This window comes from Ranitomeya imitator, chromosome 1 (assembly GCF_032444005.1).
Source record: "Ranitomeya imitator isolate aRanImi1 chromosome 1, aRanImi1.pri, whole genome shotgun sequence".
Taxonomy (NCBI): Eukaryota; Metazoa; Chordata; class Amphibia; order Anura; family Dendrobatidae; genus Ranitomeya; species Ranitomeya imitator.
The window spans coordinates 533,272,246-533,288,408 of NC_091282.1; the positions used below are offsets into that span (position 1 = coordinate 533,272,246).

The 16,163-nt window shown below is 43.3% G+C and overlaps 1 protein-coding gene across 2 annotated transcripts in view; it reads right to left on the reverse strand.

Moving 5' to 3' along the window:
- Positions 1 to 3,095: 3,095 nt before the first annotated feature.
- MELK (maternal embryonic leucine zipper kinase) overlaps positions 3,096 to 16,163 on the reverse strand; it is a 68,693-nt gene continuing 55,625 nt past the window's right edge. For both annotated transcript variants that reach the window (XM_069767519.1, XM_069767526.1), the window contains exons 13-18: positions 9,203 to 9,343; positions 8,201 to 8,417; positions 6,346 to 6,433; positions 5,055 to 5,223; positions 4,839 to 4,942; positions 3,096 to 3,515 (exon numbers count right to left, since the gene is read on the reverse strand). In XM_069767519.1, the coding sequence (XP_069623620.1) occupies positions 3,329 to 3,515; positions 4,839 to 4,942; positions 5,055 to 5,223; positions 6,346 to 6,433; positions 8,201 to 8,417; positions 9,203 to 9,343 (906 nt within the window). In that variant the 3' untranslated portion in view covers positions 3,096 to 3,328. The remainder of the gene's footprint in view (positions 3,516 to 4,838; positions 4,943 to 5,054; positions 5,224 to 6,345; positions 6,434 to 8,200; positions 8,418 to 9,202; positions 9,344 to 16,163) is intronic.

Sequence of the window (16,163 nt, forward strand, 5' to 3'; positions counted from 1 at the left end):
GAGGAACTGTCCTCCAACAAAGGACTCCATAATCCCTGAAAGAGCAGATTACCTCGGTCTGGTAGAAACCCAGAATCCCCAGGAAAGGTCCCCTGTTCTGCCACCAGGCCAGGGAGCCCAAGATCCCTGCTGATGTATGAAACGTCTGGACTAGATGAACCAATCTTTTGCCATAGAATGACAGGATCTCCCCTTGACCACATGTATGCTGGCCATCAAGAGTCCAGAAGAAACATTTTCCTAAATCAACTGAAAATTAAAAATTGATAGTGTTGTTCCTCTTGGGTGGAAGAGGAAAACAAACGGGTAAATACTTGAAATATCACTCTGCAACGACTAATATGGGAGTTTCACTTTTTGTAAAGAACTGAAATAAATTAACTTTTTGATGATATTCTAATTTTGTGAGAAGCATTTGTAAATATTTAGAAAAAAAAAAAAGTTCACCTTTTGTGCCCCCCCCTCTAATAGCAGGCATATTTTGAGTGGCTAAAAAGACTGAACAGATTCGATCTTTGCTCATATCATTTGTGAAGATTGTTCAAGAGAAAAGATTATATAGACCCAGACGTCAGATAAAGCTAGCTAACAGATTTGATGTTAAATCAGTCTACTAAAATGCTTTTTAGCCTAAATACAATGTATTTTATAACGGTAACTGCTTTCAAGTAACTTTTCAGAATTAGGTGTCCTGTGTGTACATTAATAACACAATTTGTGTCTATGTGACATATATCCTGCATGCTCATCATTCGGTAATTTACAATCCACTGGAAGCTGAGGGGAGAAGAGCTGCAGTGATTTCTCCCGTAGACAGCACAGCGAGGGGAATGCCTGCTCTTTACTCACTTTTTAGCTCACAAAAGGTTTAGCAACATGGGAGGACATTATACAGCAGAGCTGAGCTGTTTTGATTTGCATCAAGCTCTGAAGTCGGGGAAAACACTTGTAAAAAGGAAATCTATTACCAAGTTCTTGTAACTCCGTGTGAGCATAATGTAGGGGTAGAGACCCGATTCCAGTGATGTTACTTACTGAGCCGCTTGCTATAATTTAAAAATAACAGTTTTACCTGCTGCAGATCTACCAGTTCTCCGAATGCTGAGCTCTGCCTACACCACCGTTTACTAGTGATGAGCGAATATACTCGTTACTCGAGATTTCTCGAGCACGCTCAGTGGTCCTCCGAGTATTTTTTAGTGCTCTGAGTTTGTTTTCATCGCCTCAGGTGAATGATTTATATCTGTTAGCCAGCATAAGTACATGTGGGGGTTGCCTGGTTGCTACAGAATCCCACCCCCCTCCCCCCCCATGTACTTGTGCTGGCTAAGGGTACCGTCACACTATACGATTTACCTACGATCACGACCAGCGATATGACCTGGCCGTGATCGTAGGTAAATCGTAGTGTGGTCGCTGGGGAGCTGTCACACAGACAGCTCTCCAGCGACCAACGATGCCGAGGTCCCTGGGTAACCAGGGTAAACATCGGGTAACTAAGCGCAGGACCGCGCTTAGTTACCCGATGTTTACCCTGGTTACAAGCGTTAAACTAAAAAAAAAACAAACAGCACATACTTACATTCTGGTGTCCGTCAGGTCCCTTGCAGTCTGGTTCCCGCACTCAGTGACTGCCGGCCGTAAAGTGAAAGTGAAAGCACAGCCGCTGTGCTCCGCTTTCACTTTACGGCCGGCAGTCACAGTGCGGGAAGCAGACGGCAAGGGACCTGACGGACACCGGAATGTAAGTATGTGCTGTTTGGTTTTTTTTAGTTTAACGCTTGTAACCAGGGTAAACATCGGGTAACTAAGCGCGGTCCTGCGCTTAGTTACCCGATGTTTACCCTGGTTACAAGCGAACGCATCGCTGGATCGCATCGCTAGATCGGTGTCACACACACCAATCTAGCGATGACAGCGGGAGATCCAGCGATGAAAGAAAGTTCTAAACGATCTGCTACGACGTACGATTCTCAGCAGGATCCCTGATCGCTGCTGCGTGTCAGACACAGCGATATCGTAACGATATCGCTGGAACGTCACGAATCGTACCGTCGTAGCGATCGAAATGTTATAGTGTGACGGTACCCTAACAGATGTAAATCACTCAGCTGCGGCAATAAATCTAAATCTCCAAGAACTAAAAAAAAAAAAATACTCTGAGGACCCCCGAGCATGCTCGAGAAATCTCGAGTAACGAGTATATTCGCTCATCACTACTGCTTACTAAAGCAGAAAGCGGTCACAGGCTACAAAGACTTCTGCTAATCAGTGGGAAGGGAAGTAATATGGAACTCTTGAATATGCTTCACTACCAGGCAGAAGGATTACTAATCCTCTAGTGATAATCTCCTGCTGATAAAACAGTGATTGTATCAAAACAAACTACAGTTAGGAACTCCGTAAGTGACAAATGGCTGGACATAGCGTCTGTATCTATGCACAAGGTTTTCTGTCTGTTCCCTTTACCGATCCCCTCTCCTCTCTATAGAGTATACTGGACAGTGTCCCCACGCAAGACTGGACTTGCGCTGATTCTTCACAGTGGATAAATTCAGGAGGAAGAAAAAAAAAAAAGTCCAAGTGGGAAATTAAGCAGATTTCTCCGATACAGCATTAAGATTTTTTTTTTATCATTTAAGGTTAAAAATTGGATTGTTTTTCATTGCATTTCTACAAAAATACTATATACACACACACACACGTAAAAAAAGGCCTCCCTGGAACGACAAGGATACTTATGTGAAGGCTTTGATGACCTTTCAAAGGAGATTAGCAATGGGCATTCAGAGTGCTGATCATTACCCGTTGGTTACACAAAGCATTCTGCTTCGTCGTTGGGAGCCTGGCATTTTTGTTGACTAAAGAACGCATTTATTGGAGTCAATCCTATTTTCCTCGACATATGAGCATACAGTTTAACTCTAGTAACCACAGCTGTGGCTTAATTAATGACCTCAATAAATCCTACTTAAGAACCACAGACAGCAAAAGAATTATGCAAATTTGCTGACACCCATGTCCTAGGAAACATTCCACGCTCGGGGAATTTCCGCTGCTCTATCTGCGTGACATGATAATAAAATACTCAAAAAGAAGGTTAAAAATTGTTTTGTTTTATTTTAAATGTAACATACAAACATTTAAAAAAATTCACAATTAAAACAAAATGACACTTAGACTTTACAGTTATTCACAGGATTATATACCAGTGGCTCTCGTCCTAATGGCTGGCCAAATCTCCAATATGACTTTACGGACTATGATACAGGACAGGAATAGTTCGAGTGAAAGTCTATGTACACGGTGAGACAGTTCGCTGTAGTAGTTAGACCACAGTAACCTTGCAGCTTGAAAGAATGTCTTCCACTAGTCTCTTGTATACCCAGGCATCACCTTTAAGCCGCTGTCTTCGGATCCCTACGAGATCTGGCTTGTTCACTTGACACACTTCTAGTTCAAACTGCATGGTCACCTTTCCAAAGTCAGACTGCGTTTTGCATTTCAAAGTATACCTGAAATTCCAAACGTGGGACAAGTTATTGTACGATCTGTATATTACCCCAGTGTACAGTATACGGCTTCCGTGGTGGCACCTCGGTATATACACACACTATTCTTGCATCATAGCTCTCCTTGGGGGTGGCTTTTGGTAAAGCTAGATACTACTACACTGATACCTACCTTTAGGATTCAGCTACGCCAAAGATCTTGTACTAAAATGTCGCTTCTATCTTCAGACAAGTATTGTTGGTGAAACAAGGACTTTGCGATTTATAGGTTTTTTTTAAAGCTTGTTGCCTAGGTGACCAACCACTGCTGCGGTAGAGCTTTCAAGCACTGCACGGATGCGGGCCAAGGTATGAAGATAACCAAATGAATGCAACAGTGAACCTGGCCAGCTTCAAAACAGTGCTTACAAGCTCAATAGAAAAGCTACTATAAGCACAGAGCATGTTTAGCCATCGCCGCTAGACAGCAGTAGTGGACGGTCACCTAGGCAATGAGTGGTTTTTCGAATACAAACAAGATCTCAAGAATTAAATTACAAAACTACTTGGATTGACAGGCACTATCCAACAATACCCAACTACGAAGATGGGAATAATCCTTTAACTACATAAAAAGGGCATATAATATCTACTTATAGTGTATAACACATTTAATGCTCTATTGGGAGCGATGCCTGAATGCAACCTTCAGCCCTGCCCACACTGACACTGCAGGAGCCAAGAGAACACCGTATGCAAGAATGGGGTCATTCCACTTTCCTGTTTGCAACGGCCGCTCACTGCACATGGGATCACATAGTAGCAGCTGTCCGATGCCGACAGGAGAGGAAGACAAGTACACAGACTCTGCAGGAGGCAAGTGAGCGTGCACTCATCTCACCAACTGCAGCCATTACGGCAGTACATCTCCTGACAGGGTGTGCCCTCAGCTCCTGCAGTGTCAGTGTTGGCAGGCCTAAGGATTCAATTTAGACAGCACTCCAAAGCAATGGCTGACAAATCAGCATAAGGAGAGTGAGTGTGGAGGAAAGTGACACTGAGACCATGACCACGCCAAAGGAATAATTATTAATAATTGTATATATGCGCGCGAAAATATGCGTGTGTATATGTGTGTGCAAAATATATGCACAAGAAATATGCATGTGTATATGTTCACGCGTATGTATACATACCAAAAAGTAGTAATATTAGAGAAATCTTATTTCTACACGTTTGAGTGGCATATATAGATCATGAGATAGGAGGGAATTTTTATTTTTTTTTTTTTATATGTCCCCTTTGAGACCATATTTCTTGATTTAACAAATTAACCGACCACCTTACCCCTTCTGTACATAGTCGACATTCTTCTGGGGCAGCACTCTGACTATTTCATTTAGCAGCAGGTCAGGGCTCAGCATATTGGTCATTGTTACGTTGTAGTGAGCCTGTAAGTATACAACAAATTAAACATTAATCGTCACTGTGTATAGTCTATATTAGACTAGAAGTCAGGAGAGAAAAAAAAAAAAAATTCACATAATAAGACAGAAGTTTTACCCTGAGCTTTCGAGGTCCATCTCTTACATATCCTTTCCGTTTGCTCGGTGTTAACATAGTGATTACTTTATCAAGTCCTCTTTCCAGGCTTCCAAATACCTTGGTTCCTTTTTTCTTCTGGGCACCATCCAGATGTGCTTGATTCAAGTCCAAATCTACTGAGCGACAGCTGGAAAAAAAAAAAAAAAAAAAAAAAAAGAAAAGTTTATAGCCATGAAAGTCAGATATCCTCATCTTATTGCCATGTAGCACCACCTAGTGGACAAACTGGAGTACTGCATGCAGCCAAAAGGTTTTCACATAGTTCAAAAGGAGGAATAGAAAAAGTAACATTACAGGTCTTTGAAAATGGAGAAGAATTAAGCTGTTATTTACAAAATCTTCAGAATCTCCATTTCTTCCCCTCCCCACATCCCACTAAACAAAAATAAAATATATGCAAGTTTCATATAGTCATAATTGTACTGACCTGGAAAGTGAGTAATTTTTTACCGTACAATGAATGCCACAAAAACTTAAAAAAAAAAAAAAAAAAAAAAAACACATAGCAGAATTCCTTTGGCAGCAATGGACATTCAGAAGTAGTGAGTTCCTGCTGCTGTGTCTTTCTCCGAATGTCTTACTTCCAAAGGAAGTCTGGAGGACGCACTGTGGTCATCGCTGGAACAGTGCCGGCACTAAAGGTGAGTACAGGCGGTTATTTTATACTGGGGAACAAATATAGCTATTAAGAAGGGGGTTGGTGTACAATCCCTTTAAGGATGGAGCAAATTTTGGTTAACACAGTCTTGTCCACCACAGTGGGTCATGCTGTATGATAAAACGGACGCAACATTACACCATCTGCGGTGGAAATGTGCACAACCACCTATTAGTTGCCTCAACTTTGTGCGGAAATTTGCACCTAAATTTTGGTGCAATGGGGTGTAAGTTGGGCTATGACCTTTTCCCACAAAGCAAAGCTCCCATTTCAGAGAGGGGAGATGAAAGCGTGTAAAACAAATGTGAGCCAAGGTCTGTACACTTGTTTTTTGCCCCAATTCTGGCACATTTATGGTAGCAAACCTCCACCATTGGGTCTTAAAAAGGGGAGTTCTCCGACTTGCACAACAGTTCCTCTAGGGACCAGGATTCCAACTAGCAGCCGTTCTCATTAGTAATCTCCAGTCACATATCTGCAGTCCTCCTTGAGGGGTTACACAGCGCCTACTGACCTCCACGCACCAGTAGACCACCATATGGACGACTCAGATCTTACACATGCTGTAGCCACAGATATGTACTCGCTTACCGTCTTTCAGGACTTATTGAAGGGTTCATGTCGCCGCTTGCCTCGATCACTTTTTTAATAGGGGTTTCTTTTTTGGCTGAATTTTTCTCTATAATAAACAGGACACAAAATGGATGCTATATTAACTCAACAGGTAAAGGGCGAGGAAATTAATAAAAAAAAAAAAAAAAACAATTTAAATTCTGCTTTTTCCTGCCAAGAGGAGTTTTCAGTGCAGAATTCTCTGCTGCATATACCCTTCTAAGGAAAGCAAAAAGAAAGGTCTTGTTTCAATTTTTTTTTCTCTAGCCTTCTGCTATAGTGACAAATCTGCCTATGCGGCTTTCCATAGAGATTTTTGTGCAAAAAGTTTCTACTGTAAATTTGACTTGCCCTTAAAGCAGGGATGTGGAGTCAGAATCGGTGTCCATTTTTTTTTAAACTATTTTTATTACATTTTCACATAAAATTTAACATACAAAGTTACTTAGATGCTTACATTCTTAAAGTGAATATCAAAGCAATACATTAAATTGCCATAACTCAGCCTTCAATCAGAATTTCCACTGATATCTTTTTGTTGGAGTTGGTATAAAATTGACTGGCTCCTATAATATAGAATATATTGGGTTCACTAGTTCAGTGCAGGATGAGCTGTAAATGTTTTCATAAGAATTTGGGAAAGTTAAGAAATGTCCTATAAATGTCTGTTCTGATGTAAGGATCTCTGCTTTTAGCAGAGATGAATCTGTGCTGCACTTTATGTTCATGCTCAGTAGTGACCAGTGCTGTGGGGTCGGGGAGATTGAGGAGTCGGAGGGTTGGCGTACCCTGATGAATCGTGCCCTAGGTGTTCTGATGTGTTTCTATAATAGCCAGAATTAACTTGAATCCAACAGAAAAGCCTATGCAGCCCTAAGTCCTTAGAGCAGAGTACGAGCCGGTTGCTGGTTTATAGATTTTAAGATCTCCTACTCTACTCCCCTCTTATCTCCCCTTCCCACAATCGTATACAAGATTTCTCTCGCGTATCACCCCTACTCTGGAACCCTCTACCACAACACATCAGACTCTCGCCTACCATCAAAACCTTCAAAAAGAACCTGAAGACCTACCTCTTCCGACAAGCCTACAACCTGCAGCTACCACCGATCGACCAAACCGCTGCATGACCAGCTCTATCCTCACCTACTGTATTCTCACCCATCCCTTGTAGATTGTGAGCCCTCGCGGGCAGGGTCCCCTCTCCTCCTGTACCAGTTATGACTTGTATTGTTCAAGATTATTGTACTTGTTTTTATTATGTATACCCCTCCTCACATGTAAAGCACCATGGAATAAATGGCGCTATAACAATAAATAATAATAATAATAATAGATTTCCCTTACTCTGACCCACGGTTTTTTTTTTGGAAATCCTAAATCACTACATACCAGAAAAACACCCCACCAGACCTTCTATTTTGGGGATTTTCTGGTTTAGTAATCGCATTTTGGCCATTGTCAAACTGCCTCTGATAATTTAAGAGTTATTGTGAGTTAGGATCAGAAAAACGAGGGTCAGGCGGTGCCTAATAGATCGCACCACTTGGTAGATATTGATATCGTGAGAATGTCACTCCTTTCAACCGTTTTAAATGTTAATGTTTTACCAGATAGTGCTGCTGTATATGGATCAGTGTAGCGGAAATTCATCACTACTTAGTATCTAGGTACTGCATTCATTCTATTAGTTACACCATTATGAATTATATTTGATACATAAAAATATTAGTAGCAGCATGCATATCGTCATCTGAAAAATGTGCATCTAAGTACACAAAACATTTGTGGCTGATGCTACTTGCAAGAACGGGAAGGGGGGGGAGAAAGCTACCTTTTCCTGGTGGCAGAACATTTGTGTTGGGCGTGGTAAGGATTCCCTTCTTTGTAACTGGAGTCCATGGTGCTGGATGCAAAAAGAGGCCTTCATTTTTTGATAGCTTGGCATCAGAGTTTTCTTTATCCTCCTTTTGTTTTACTTGAGTCTTTTGCTCCACTGGTGTTGAAGGCGCAGAACCCACACTATTAAACTCCGCACGAAGTTTAGTGCGCTACATATATATATATAGGAACAAGTCAGCATAGGTACAAGATACACAATCACCCATTACACGGTTCTACGTCAGGTTCACTTATGAAATGAGACATTTAAGGATTTTGATCTCTTAAATTCAAATCTCACACTGAATTTTTATAGTTGGCCTTAGGCTGGTTTCATATTTGCGTTTCAAAACGCAGTGTTTTAAACGCAAACGCAGGTGGTGAAAAAACGCATGTAAACGCTGCGTTTTTTGCACAAACGTGGCGTTTTGACACGTTTACATGCGTTTTTCCTGCGTTTGCGTTTTTGAAATGCATGATAAGTGTGTGACAGCTGCCAATCATCAAAATCAACTAGAAAACGCACTATAAAACAGAAATAGCTAGGGTTAAGATCCCTTTAGGGTTAGGGTTGGGGGGTGGCTTATCAGTGTGTATTCTTGTGTATTTCTATTGAAACGCATGCGTTTACATAGACAGCAATACTTTTTTTTGCGGCAAAAAAACGCCGCTAGAAATTACTACATGTTGCATTTCTGCAACAAAACGCAAGCGTAGAAACGACGCATGCATCGGCAAAACAAATGCAAAAAATGCATGCTTTTTTTGTGCTAAATCGCAGCGGCAAAAAAAACGCAAATGTGAAACCAGCCTTAGTTTGTGATATTCGAGTTTTCCCTTTTACTGCTACATATAAATGAATAAAATCAACAAAATGTCCAGTCATTGATTTTTTTTTTTTTTACTTTTGTAAGTGAAATGAAGTACAAAGAGGGAGACATGACCATGTCCATACCTCTTTCATGGTGATCATTTCTACACTACTGTATGTGCAGTCTTCATAAAAGAGCTCGTCATCGGAGAACTCCATGGATCCAAATACATATGGAAGTTCACCGGTTTCCACCTCATCAAAACTCAACTTGTTGTTTCGACCCTGTTAGAAGAATATAATAAAATACAACAAAGAAATAAAATTGTAAGATGATTATGCCACAAAGTCTGCCTAACCAAACTTTTACTAACTTTGTTACACTTGTGATGGTCCAGCCTAACTAATAATATCATAAGAATGGATAGGGTGACTATAAAATCTGACAATCAGCTACTACTGTTCCAGCAGCCTGTACTAGCAGTGGAAGCATCAGGAAAACATCCAATGACAAGACCACTGAGACCTATGATTGTCTGTAGTTGTCTTAACAGAAGGATGTCCTCATTACTGGTGGATCCACAGGGGGTGACAGGAATCCGGTTTGCCAGATTGTTGTTTTCGCCCTACCCATAGTTGTGGTAAGCATTTAAAATTAGGACTTGACAACTTGTAATTAATTTCTGTTGATCCGTGTGTATCCAGGTCAAGAGATCTGCCCAATGATTTGAGTAATCATTGTGGAAGTCAAGAATGCTTAGGTACAAGCTGAGCAGTCTGGAATAAAAATTATACAGTTGGAGATCTGATATAAAATTAGATGTATTACACACACACACACACACACCATCATAGTCAGCATAAGTCACTTATAATAAGTGAATATAAAGACAGCAGGAAACACTTCTCTGCCTGACTGCTTTATCACAGGAGTGAACTGTGGCATTGTGAGTTCATCATAAATCGGCCAGTTGTGACATTCAGCAACTGCTGGGGCTCCTACATCACCAAATTGATTTATGATGAGCTCAGAGGGGTGGAGAAGGCAGAAGCACTCATTCCTGTGTTACCTCAGGCAAGGAAATGTGCAACCTAACAAATTGTCATCTGTATGCACACTTACCATAAGTGACTTATGCTTCCTCCCCTAACCAGGAGCTGTGGAGTGTGCAGACCATAAAATGGAGCAGCTCTCCATGGTCGGACACAAACAACAGTACATATCATGGGCACATTTATCAGATTATATCAGCATTAACAGGCAGCAGGTGGTTCAGTGCTTAGTACTGGATTGAAAGCACATCAAGGAATCATCTGAAAAGAGTCTGTACATTCTCCCTGTATTTGCGTGGGTTTTCTCCGGGTTCCTCCCACTCTCCAAAAATATACTTCTGATAAGTAATCTAAATTGTAAGCACCAATGGGGAAAGTGCCGATAACGTCTGTAAAGCGCAGTGAAATTAAGCGAGTAAAATAATAATAAAAAAGTTCCTATGCGGAGATTTAAACACATTCAATTATAGAACTTGTTATTCCAAGAACTACTGATTAAAAAGTTAATTTGTGAAACAAACACTTGACATCTATTACAGCAGAAGAAGAAGATTTAGTTAATTCACTTGGATATTCATATACTCAGAAGTCCATAACAATTTTTGAGTTACCCCATCGCCTCCATATTTTCCGATCTTATACAGCTGTCAGAAAATCAAGGGTGCCTGCTATTACTCTATGGTCCTGAGCCATATGTTGCCAGTCTCCTAGAATGAGTGTGCAGCGCCCCAGAGACCTGGTCGTTGCAGTATGGCACTCTGCCACTAATGGGAGTGATGGTACGTCTGATGGCACTAAAGGAGTTCTCCTGACCAGGTATCACCAGCACACATTACACTTCACACTGGTAAAACTAGGGGCTGGGGAGGAAGTTAGTCAGAAGCTGACTGGGTTGGATTCAGGCAACATCCCGTGGCAGGGGGTGTTGCGGGGAGAAGACACAGGGGGGTCCCTGTCAGGCGTGGGAACCTGGCAGGAGTCTAGCAAACAGAACGTTACGGAGCCGCGCCTGCACCTCTTGCGGCGGCATCCTAAGAAAGAGACACGAAGGGAAGGATATTGTGGAACAGTGTAAACGAGATCAAGTACAAAGGAGAGCCAGTAGGAGTCGTACCGTGAGAGGAAGGCAACATCTTACTGAGGCGCGTAGTCGGTGGCCGGAACACCGCGGGAGTAACTGACTTCAGGCCTTACTTCAAACTCCGCTGGACAGTTAATTATAGGTTGGCTGTCTACCTTAAATTTCCTAAGAAGACATAGGGGGCAACATTGGGAGAGGGGCGTCTCTAGGGTCCCGGAAGACCTCCAAGCCTTCCCATCATACGGGTGCGTCCTAGCCAAAACATACTGGGGGACGAGAAACTAGTAACATCTGGAACTAAAGAAAGAGAGCTGTAGAGAACGAACGAACGAACGAGAACAGCAGTTGTGAGGACTATTCCGAATGCTCAGCAGGGTAGGACTACAACACACAGGCGCTAGTGGTAGGCAACGATTTCCATCTGCGAAGGAAACTCTGGATGTGCCCATCGGACCGGCCGGTCTCTGAGAGCCCTGTTAAACGTACTTTGGATTGAGGATCCTGAAGCCTTCAGTAAAGAGACTGCAGCCTTGTGTCCTCGTTATTGCCTGCACCTCACACCATTACCATCCATCTTACTGGGAAGCCCTGGGGATATAATTCACCTGTGGGAAGGTATACCATCCAGCTGCCATTCCATCACCCCAGCGGACCCCACAGCAGCGTCGGTCACCCTGACCAAACACCACAGGTGGCGTCACGAACCCTTGACAGACTGTACTACCTTTATTGGACGCCCCCTTAGCAGGGTCACGGACCGGGTATAGCCACTGTGACAGCCTCAGAACCGAACCAGAGAGGCCCGGTACCGAAAATGCGTGGCCCTGTGTCTGGGGGCGATCCACGTGTATATATAGGTCATGGCCAAAAGTGTTGGCACCCTTGAAATTATTCCAGAAAATTAAGTATTTCTCCCAGAAACCCATTGCAATTACACATGCTTATTTCCTTTGTGTGTTGGAACAACACAGAAAACGGCAAACTGGACACAATTTTCACACAAAACTCCAAATATGGGCCAGACAAACTTGTTAGCCCCTTTCCAAAATTGTGGGTAAACGGTCGTGGATCCGTATATTTGTCAGGACGATGACCTCACAATGTCCCAGTTGTGGGCTGGACTCAGCCCTTCATAATTTTAGGAAATCCCAATTTTTGTAATAAGTTATCACAGAAGGTCGAGACAGATGTCATCTTTCATATCGGGATTTTAGCTATGCTTCGAGACTAAACGTGGCTTTCCTGCTGGTGGTCGTTATATAACCCCTATGGATTTGCGGCTTTTTGGTGGGGATTATAATTATGAGAAAAATGTGTATTTTTGGCCTGGTTATCCCGATGCCAACAATGCAAGTCTCATTAATATTGGATGTATAGAAAATCCAATATTCCATATTTTCTCCCGGAGCCATACTGTCTGCTGTCACCGTGATGCTTTGTAAAGGGTGTAATTTCTTCTTTGATCCACTCCAGGCCATAACAAGGCGTTCTCCTGTCTCTGTGGGGGCAATAGACTTCTTTTGAAGCTACCTGGACAGAGGGATCCTTGTATTTTAATTAATCTGCTTCACATAGCTGTATCACTGCCATTTTGCATAAAGGCTGGTGTGATTGCCATCTCCCTGCTCTTCAGGACAAATGGTTGATAAAAGGAAAAAGGGAGGGGGGGGGGGGGGGGGAACATGAGGGACCTCTAGTATGTATAATATTTTCTTTAACCTCTCCCCCTCTTTTGAGGTGGCATAGGGGCATATTAACAGATCGCCCCTTAAGTGTACCTTACGGCACACCCTTCCTGGATCCCATAATACACTCTCCGTTGGGGATTCGGAGATGGGCTTCTCCAGGGGGCAAGTCAGCGTCTTCCGACAGGTCTGGGACTCCTGGATAGGGGTAGCCAAATGTGCCAATAAGGTCCCAAACTTGAGGTACCGTTACACTAAACGATTTACCAACGATCACGACCAGTGATACGACCTGGCCGTGATCGTTGGTAAGTCGTAGTGTGGTCGCTGGGGAGCTGTCACACAGACAGCTCTCTCCAGCGACCAACGATCAGGGGAAAGACTTCAGCATAGTTGAAACTGTCTTCAACGATGCAGAAGTCCCCGGGTAACCATCGGGTTACCAAGTGCAGGGCCACGCTTAGTAACCCAATATTTACCCTGGTTACCATTGTAAAAGTAAAAAAAAAAAAAAAAAAAAAAAATTATGTACGCTACTCACCTGGTAGCAGTGTTTTTTCAGGAACCATGACAGCACAACGAGAGAGGGGATCCGCCCTTCAGGGACAGGAAACCTACAGACATAAAAATGGCGGTACCTCTCTCCCACGTCAGTTGTTTCCAGAGCATGAGAGGACCACCTTGGTTAGTAACACAGATGCAGCATATAGATAAATACATTTTATTATGTAAGTGAACATGGAATTTAACGAAAAACCAACAGAGTGTTGAATTATCCAAAAATATAGGGTAGGGAATCTAAGGGTGCTGTCATGGCTCCTGAAAAAACACTGCTACCAGGTGAGTAGCGTACGTATTTATTCAGTCGCCATGACAGCACAACGAGAGACTTTCTGAGACGGAAGATTTAGGGGGGGGGATAATAGCCTCCAGCACCCTTCTCCCAAACGTAAGGTCCGAGGAACTACCCAGATCTAATCTGTAGTGTCTAAAGGTACCGTCACACTTAGCGACGCTGCAGCGATACCGACAACGATCCAGATCGCTGCAGCGTCGCTGTTTGGTCGCTGGAGAGCTGTCACACAGACAGCTCTCCAGCGACCAACGATGCCGGTAACCAGGGTAAACATCGGGTAACTAAGCGCAGGGCCACGCTTAGTAACCTGATGTTTACCCTGGTTACCATCCTAAAAGTAAAAAAAAAACAAACAAACACTACATACTTACCTACCGCTGTGTCCCCGGCGCTGTGCTCTGCACTCCTCCTGTACTGGCTGTGAGCGTCGGTCAGCCGGAAAGCAGAGCGGTGACGTCACCGCTCTGCTTTCCGGCCGCTGTGCTCACAGCCAGTACAGGAGGAGTGCAGAGCACAGCGCTGGAGGACAGACAGCGGTAGGTAAGTATGTAGTGTTTGTTTTTTTTTTTACTTTTAGGATGGTAACCAGGGTAAACATCAGGTTACTAAGCGTGGCCCTGCGCTTAGTTACCCGATGTTTACCCTGGTTACCAGTGAAGACATCGCTGAATCGGTGTCACACACGCCGATTCAGCGATGTCTGTGGGGAGTCCAGCGACCAAATAAAGTTCTGGACTTTCTTCCCCGACCAGCGACAGCACAGCAGGGGCCTGATCGCTGCTGCCTGTCACACTGGACGATATCGCTAGCGAGGACGCTGCAACGTCACGGATCGCTAGCGATATCGTCTAGTGTGACGGTACCCTTAGAAAGGTAGGAGAAGACCATGTGGCCGCCTTACATATGTCTTCGATCGATACTTCTGACCTCTCCGCCCAGGAAGATGCTACGGCCCGCGTGGAGTGTGCCTTTATACCATCTGGAACTTCGTTGCCACCTGCTGTATAAGCGAGAGAGATTTCCTCCCTAATCCACCTGGCTAGAGTGTTTTTAGATACTCTAAGACCCTTCCTCACTCCTTGATAGGCTACAAACAGGGAGTTTTCTTTTTTCCAGGCATCTGACACTGCAATATATTTAAGGAGGCATCTTCTTACATCTAAGGAATGAAATCTACGTTCCTTATTATTAGCAGGATTAGAGCAAAATGAGGGTAGAACTACCTCCTGTACCCTGTGGAATTTTGACGCAATTTTAGGAAGATATAGGGGATCGGGTTTCAATATTACCCTATCCTACCTAACCTGCATGTATGGTGGATGTCTGGAGAGTGCCTGCAGATCACTAACCCTTCTAGCAGATGTGAGTGCAACCAACAGGGCTGTTTTGATTGAAAGGATTTTTACAGGGATGGTATCAATGGGCTCGAATGGGGCTTGCGTTAGGGCTGAGTGTACCAGATTTAGGTCCCATGGGGCTAACCTTTGTTTAATAATTGGCCTGGACCTAGTGACTGCTTTAAAAAAAAACCTAGATATCCAGTGATTACTGGCAGCACGGGTTCTAATCCCGCCCAGGACAACATCTGCAAAGAGTTTGTATGTTCTCTCCGTGTTTGCGTGGGTTTCCTCCGGGCACTCCGGTTTCCTCCCACATTCCAAAGACATACTGATAGGGATTCTAGATTGTGAGCCCCATCGGGGACAGTGATGATAATGTGTGTAAAACTGTAAAGCGCTGCGGAATATGTTAGCGCTATATAAAAATATAGATTATTATTATTAATAATAATAATAAGTTAAGATTGTATAATGCCCCCAGAGCTGACACCTGAACTCTAAGAGTACTTGTGGCCAAGCCCATCTCTAGGCCTTTTTGTAAAAATTCGAGAATCTGATTTATACATGGTTTTTGGTCAATTGAGCCCCTGAATATGATAGAAATTTTCTCCACACTCTAACATAGATGTTTGTTGTAGAGGGTTTCCTACTTTTAAGGAGTGTATTTACTAAATTCTGAGAGAATCCCCTTCCCCATAGTAAGGACCTCAAGTTCCATGCCGCAAGGTGTAAGTTGGCTACTTGAGGATGGAGGATTGGCCCTTGGGAGAGCAGGTCTGGTAGCTCTGGAAGAATCCATGGTTGGCAGACAGACATCTTCCTCAGCCAAGGAAACCAAGATCTCTTGGGCCAAAATGGGGCTATCAAGATTACCTGGGCCCTGTCCTCCCGAATCTTCCTCAGAACTAAAGGAATTAGATTTAGAGGGGGAAATGCATATGCGAACCTGAAGCGCCAAGATACCAGCAGAGCGTCCACAGCGTATGGGTTGTCTTTTGGATTTAGGGAGCAGAATTGGTGTAATTTTTTGTTCCCCCTGCTGGCAAAAAGGTCTATCTCCGGACAACCCCATAACTGAATGATCTGTTTG